The sequence below is a fragment of the Alosa pseudoharengus genome, unplaced genomic scaffold, assembly GCF_046254945.1.
Source record: "Alosa pseudoharengus isolate Yale_2024_CS ecotype anadromous, Long Island Sound unplaced genomic scaffold, YU_APseudo_1.1 YU_APseudo_1.1_scf_22, whole genome shotgun sequence".
Taxonomy (NCBI): domain Eukaryota; kingdom Metazoa; phylum Chordata; class Actinopteri; order Clupeiformes; family Clupeidae; genus Alosa; species Alosa pseudoharengus.
This window is the reverse complement of record NW_027468680.1, coordinates 15,560,782-15,568,281: the sequence shown is the minus strand read 5'-3', so window position 1 is coordinate 15,568,281 and position 7,500 is coordinate 15,560,782. Positions and strand designations below refer to the sequence as shown.

General features: G+C 44.9%; 1 protein-coding gene across 2 annotated transcripts in view; it reads right to left on the bottom strand.

Moving 5' to 3' along the window:
* Nucleotides 1-7,500, bottom strand: part of gabrb1 (gamma-aminobutyric acid type A receptor subunit beta1) — a 37,763-nt gene that overhangs the window by 4,942 nt on the left and 25,321 nt on the right. For both annotated transcript variants that reach the window (XM_076299907.1, XM_076299908.1), the window contains exon 5: nt 3,634-3,716. In XM_076299907.1, the coding sequence (XP_076156022.1) occupies nt 3,634-3,716 (83 nt within the window). The remainder of the gene's footprint in view (nt 1-3,633; nt 3,717-7,500) is intronic.

The following is a 7,500-nucleotide window of genomic DNA, read 5'->3' as shown; positions in this document are numbered from 1 at the left end:
TTTTCTGTGATTGTTAGGGGCAGAGAGGGCCGTGAGAGTTGGAGCAGGTCTCGCAGTAATTAACCAGGCTGACTGTCTCTCTCCGTCCCCACGGACAGACTGCTTATCTACCGGCCTCTTCAGTGGCTCCCACTATTAGCACTTTATTAGCAAATACGCTCCCAGCCCTTCCCAACCATGAGAAAATATCAGCCCAACGTCCTCTGTGGACAGAGGGCAAGCGGAGGCAAGTGGCCAACCCGAGTGCTGAAAAATGTTTAGGGGGGGGGTCAAATGACAACGCAGCATGGGAAACGTCCAGTTGTTACACAACACAGTGCAACCAAACGGCCAATCACAACACTGTTCACAATTCAATTAAATCATTGTGCAGGTTCGCTACCATTGCTTTACTGCAGTGATGGAGATCACATGTTGCAAAGACCTTTCCACATATGTGATCTCATTGAGGTAGGAAGTGGTGTGCATTTTGCGGTTTGGTCAGCCTTGTGTGTGTGAGTGTGTGTATGTGTACTGTATGTGTGTGTGTGTGTGTGTGTTGTGTGTGTGTGTGTGTGTGTGCGTGACCCCAGTCTGGTGATGTGTGTTTTGCTCGCTGACACGACAGGAACATCTGATAACTACAGATGTGTGTTCAGCAGAGCGAGTACCCAATTACTAACACTGTCTGTCACTCCAGCAGAGTGGGAGAGAGACAGAGAGAGAGAGAGAAAGAGAGAGAGAAACATAGTTGTTGGATGAGAAAGATGGGGTGACAGAGATAGACAAAGATATCAAGAGAGAGAGAGAGAGGGAGAGCGAGAAGGCCAGCTTAATGCTAGGGGATACTACACCAATGCTAACTACAAACTGTAATCCTGCTCCACTGGACTTACATGTCAGGACCACATGCTTGACAAGCTGAGGTATCTGCACACCTAAGCCATGGATAGGTCTCCTACCTAATGCTACAAACCTGCTAACATGGCATGCTAAGCTCACAGCACGAGCAGGAACAGATGGAAATGCTGGCAAAAGTGTGAAGATTTGATTGAAATTGAGGATGCGCCAAGAGAGTGCTCCTAACGTGACCCGTGCCAAAAATCTGGAGGCTTCTCAGGCACAGCACATGAAATCTAGGAGACTTTTTATGCTATGAAACTTGGGAAAACAAGAGCTTGCTTCCTAGCACAGTTGTTCTGGAAATAAAAAAAAAACCCTACAGTTACTTCAAACGCCATGTTAACACCAACACACGCAAGCCGTGAAGTTGTTTTGTCACTTATTCCTTAGAGGACGGTGCTAGAGACTAACACTTGAAATGGCTTTTGTAGAAAATGGGACGTGTTTTAAGGGGAAAAAAATACTTTTACTGACCCATTCTGATAGTTACTCATAGAAAACACATGTCTGCGTATGGCAGTAGAAAATATATGGTAAAAGCAGACAAAAACAGGACAAACACACCAGAATGAGCAAGTACGGAGCATTCGTGCGTAGTGAACAAGAGCTGGGTGCATGTTCATTTCTCATGTTAGTCGGCGTTAACATGTCATGTTTGACCTAACATTCTGCCAGATTTAGACTAGGGCTGGATAATTGTCATCACTTCCTTAATGTAGGAATTTACAGAATCTCTGTTAACTCAGAAGAAGTAAAAATGAGAGAAAGATGATGATGCAGTAGTTACTGAGGGTTTTGAGAAATCCAGATTTTTTAAGATGGATTACAAGGTGGAAGTGAAATAGCAATGAATAGTGATTGTAGAAATGAAGGAGATAATGCAACACAACTCACCCAAATGATGGCTGAAATGAAAAAATGAAATGAAATGAAAACTGATGTACAGGCAATACATATGGTGTGAGTGTCCACTGTAAGGGCGCATTGACCTTTACGGCACTGCTGTTTTTATAAAAGAACTGCATGTATGGAACAACTTGCTTTCCTGTAATTTGAACCATACCAGATCAGATAAGCCCTAAAGTCTGAACATCAGCCGAAAGTCTAAGTGAACGTGAGACGATTAGGGTCCCCGAAGAGGAGGCCACGGCTGCTTTAGCCTCACCTGCACACAGAGAAGCAGCTGATTTCACTCATTACTTCTACCTCCTGGTTAAAGAGCTACGCTAATTAGCCAAAACAGATGGTGTACACAAAAGACGAGGGAGAGCCGCTCTCTCTTTTTTTTTATCGGAACACAAAGAGGTTCCACCTACGGGTCAGCGGCATCTGCGCTGCTCGAGCGTGTTCTTTGGCAAGGGGAACCCGAGGAAGGTCCTCATCAGAGGTACATGAGAGGGGTCCCTCCCCACCAGTTTCAATTTAGCTAAAAAAAAAGTCACATAGGCAAAAAAAAATGCCGAGATGCTCATTTTAGGAAATGCATCAGACCTATGTGGACCAGACTCTTTAGATAGTCTACTCACACAAACCAGACAAGCACGAGGAAGAAAAACCTACAGTATGACCTGAACAGTGATGACATCTCAATCAGAAACAGTGACACCCTGCTGCTTAGCTCACCTTTCTCAGTCTGTGACAAAAGTACTGAGCAACTATCCTCCTTTTTTCCTGATTCAACTGAGCTTCTCTCTCCAAAACTTTTCTATTCTCTCGTCCTGGGTTCCTCTACTTGATAAAAAAATAAAAATACAAATAAAATGATTCATGCACCAGAATTTGAGGAGCCATACTGGGGGAATAATATATATTTTTGTGCCGAATCACTGGCTATAATTGGTATCCAAAAGGGCTGTTCTGAGAGGACAGGGAGTAAGAGGAGTTTTCGGAGGGTGTACCTGGGGTGAGTGTTCTTAGGAGAGAGAGCGCTCCAAGACTGGCCACCCTGAGCAGAGTGTGTATGTGCGAGGAATGCATGATGAAGGCAAGGCATCGCCTTGCTAAGGCCAGCGCTGCATTAGACTGCTGGGAAAGTGCTGAAGTTTGTCTTTCTAATCTGCACCGCCTCTTGCTTTGCTGAGGTGAGAGTGAGGCCCTTGGGACCTTGCGCTAACCTCCAACCTCCATCCCTCCAACGCTAGCACACACCAATGGCTAACGCGCAGGTTTGCGGTGCTCGCGTAGCACATTTATCGTTGCGCACACAAAATCTCTCTCTCTCTCTCTCTCTCTCTTTTACTCAAATACACATACACACACACACAGACACAGTCAGCGAATTGACACAATGAAGAAAGTAGAGAGAAAGCAAATGTTCAGCTTAAACAACAACCACGCTGTGTGGCTGCATAGACTAATGTGATGTGAATATTGATTCATATTTTGTGTATGTGTATGAGAGAGAGAGACAGAGAGAGAGTGGGAGAGAGAGAGAGAGAGAGAGAGAGAGAGAAAGAGGGAAGGGGGGACTAGGATTTAGGATTTTCCAGATCAACAGCCCAAAAAAGCATTAGAGACGCCCCACCAATCATATCGCTATGGTTACCACGATGTAGGTGACCTTGCACGAACCCCCTCCGCGCCAAGCCTCGTTAGAACGCTCAATTAACCTTCAATTAACCCCCAATTAACCCCTTATTAATGCAATCACGTCTCATTCGCCACGTGTCACAACTTCACAATCTTCAACACCCATCCAGTATCCCCAATCCTCCTGTGTGATGTCATCAAAGTGTGACTGGGACAACTCACAGCTCTCGATCTCTAAGGTGCAGTTCTGTTCATCTAGGGGATATCGGCGCAGGTCCATCATACAGGCGGCAGTGGTCGTGATCCTGTTAGGAACAGAGAGGTGAGTCCACATCAGTGTCCATTTCCAACAAATCACATCAATCTAATGGCTCTCTGTCAATACAAATAGTAACCAATTAACACAGCATTAGCAACCACTTAGCTAATAACACAACAAATTAGCACTAGTACAATTTAATTACCCATCGATTGATTACCAATTACCCTTGTCTGATAGATCACAAGAGTGGGGTGAATGTAGCAAAACAGCATCATTTAGGATGGAGCTACTGGTCAAGTCTCCAATCCCTTTCAAAAAAACACAGTTGAAATCGGCTCCAGATATAAACGGGCCCGAGTCCATGCGTGGGTCCAGAGTACCCGCACGTGACAGCTGGCCAGAGGCTGATCAGCTGCACCATGCAGTAAAACTGAGAACGACCCCCACCACACACTGTCAAGCCTGAGAATCTGGAACCAATCTTCTTTCACTCTTATGGAGGGATGCGCAGAGAGAGAGAGAGAGAGAGAGAGGGAGAGAGAGAGAGAGAGAAAGAAAAGGAGAGAGAGAGAAAGGGAGAAATGGAGAGAGGGAGGTTTGTGGAGGGAGGGGGGATGCAGAGAGCCGTAGTTCTTCTCCTCTTCTCTTCTTTCCCCTCCTCTCTCCAATCCCTAAATCCCTGCTCTCACTCGCTTCCCAATCTCTCTCTTTTTCTCCACTGTAATTGCCTCCACACAGCCTCAGTCATGACTGCTCTTCTTTCTGCAACGCTTCATGTTGGATCTTAATTACCTGCTAGCTTAATTAAGATTGAGCAGGCAACGCGCACACACACACACACACACACACACACACACACACACACACACACACACAATAGTACACACACATACATACACACACACACATACACACACACACACACACACACACACACAAACTCTCAGTACAAGAGTCTTGGCCAGTTGCATTCTCACGAAGGTCTCCACAGTGTCCCATTTGCAGATGGAGTTATGAGTTTACACTCTCTCTCTACAAATTTCTCTTTTGCACACTCTCATTTTCTCACTGCGTATGCCCATCTCTCTCTCATACACACACAGACACACACACCAAGACACACACACACATACCAAGACACACACACACACATACACACACACAGACACTCATTCCTTTAGTATCGATTACCACCCAAACACTCAGAAGAGCAGATACTCCCAGGCATTTCAACTCATCACATGTACTTATGGAAAATGGACAGGACCATGCACACAGGCACTTTCATCACTCTCTCTCTCTCTCTCTCCCTCTCTCCCTCCCTCTCTCTCTCTCACACACACATATCTAACACATCCAAATGCAATGCATTAGAAAAATATTTCACATTTATCTGACTGCGGAAATGCAATATATACTTGATATCAATGCTGTAGAAAGGAAAGATGAAAGAATGCAGGAGGACTGATTGATATAAAGGGTAAGGTTTCACCCCCCCCCCCCTCTCTCTGTGAGTGAAGATAAGAGAGAGGGCAGGAAGAGAGAGAGAAGTGAGTGAGTGAAGATAAGAGAGAGGGCAGGAAGAGAGAGAAGCGAGTGATACAGAGCGGAACTCCCCTCTCCCCTTAAATCATTAATGCAGGTGTTCACTGGGAGATTCAACACACACATACAAACACACATAATGCACTACTTGTGAATACATACCGTGTCTCCTTTTAACACTATAACTTACTAGAATCAATCTCCCTCTGTGAAACATTAAATGCATGTCTGATATGCACAGAGATACATATGTATACATGTTTGTGTTGGTGTGTGTGTGTGTGTCCAGGATTGTAAAAAAGCTGCTTGTCTGTGTGTGTGTGTGTGTGTGTGTGTGTGTGTGTGTGTGTGTGTGTGTGTGTGTATCCTTTGGGTATTGGCCTCCATGACTGTTTTTCAGATGAAAGATGAGTTTGTTTCTTGCTGTCCCACTTAGAACAGCTCCATGAAAACTAGTTCAGTCACTCCAACACAGGCACACACACACACACACACACACACACACACACACACACACAAAAGTCACAAAATACACACACAAGCAGCTTTTTTACAATCCTGGACACACACACACACGCTAAAACATCAGGTGGAGGATTTATTTTCAGGACTTTGCATTATTGCTTCACTATACCATTAATATTTTAGCATACAAAAGGCACCCACTCACACACACACACACACACACACACACACACACACAAGAATTTTTCATATGGAGCCATGGAAGCCAACACAGCCAACATGCCAAAATGCATGAAAGAATAGGGCACACACACACACACACACACACACACACACACACACACACTTAAACACACAGATGAAAAGAGAGTGCTGCCTTAAGAGAGGAGAGTAGGGGTCAATTCCCCATGATATGTAAAAGCTCTGTGCAGGCTGCTGAGAGCAGACCGATTCCTCTGTAGCTCCTGAGTTCCCCTCTGGCACAGTTAAATGAAGATCACAATGTCAATGCATCCCAGACCACAGAGGTGAGTCCTATTTCAGGCCTTCATCCAGAGAACAGGAAAATGAGAATCCTGCAAGAGAACCGATAGAGGGAGGATTCTACAGAGTTCTTGTTCTTGTGGTCAGGAATATTTGAAGAGTTTGGTTCCAAAATGCTATATCTATTTAAAAACACTAAAAAGTCAGGCTACTTAATTGTGTATTTCAGGTAATAGCAATCAAATTGCAGTTGTGTTGTATTGATTGAGTAAAGATAAATCAAATAACAATACCCAATTACAGTTCTACTAAAATTACTTTGAAAACAAAATATTCATGAAAATTCATTAAAATGGTGGATATAGCATTTTAGAACCAAACTCTTAATTTGGTGCATTTCAAGGTTTTCTCTGAGAGAAGCTAATGCCTTAGCTGTCCCCACTGTCCACTTGACATCCATCTACCCACCCCCAGGCTCAGATGACGGAGCAAGACCAGAACCCTTGAGTTCCCGAAATGTCACTGAATCTAACCGAAACCTGTATCTCCGAGCTTCCAAATTTCCAATTAATTTTGGATCCGTCACCTCATTGTGCTTCGTTCTCCAGAAGCTTTCGCATCAGCGCTAGTGACGTTCGGTGCTCTCCCTTTGGTGTCCCCATTGCTCTCTCTCCTCTCCCAGCAAAAGGCTTTCTGTGGCTTTGCTCCTCAGCCTACTGCTGCTGATCATTTCCTGGAGCTGCGGCTGGCTTGTGCTGGCACTGAGGCTGGATAATTTGAGCCCAGGCCAGTGCTTTTTATCTGTGTAGGGGTAGGCCAATAAATCTGTGTTGTGGGTGTTTCACACAATGTTCTTAACCTTTAAGTCTGGTAAGGTCTGTTTTTTAACCTTTTTTAATGGTCAAACTAGCAACGTGGAAAAAGGCAACATATTTGGTCTTTTGTTGAGGTGGTGGTGGTGGTCCAAGTGACCGTGGAAGTTAGCTCTGCTGGTGATGACCCATGGATGCATCAACCCTTAAGACTTTAACTCTTCGACCAGCGCCTGAGACAAAACGCCTTTCTGGAGGTGGAATCCTTCAACAGAGTCCAGGGGAGACGTTCATCTCTGTGGCAGGCAACAGTGTGCAACAGTGAGGCAGCACACTGAGGAGAACCGATAAGGGAAGAAGATATCCATCCTCACTGAAGCTGGACGCTTAACACCACATCCAGGTAACTTCCAACGTTCAGCTGGTGCAATGGTTTGTTTCCAAGATGAGGCAATTGGTAAAGAGGAGACAGCATTTTACCAAGGACATCTGCTCGGCTAGAGAAGGTTCTGGAACAAGCAG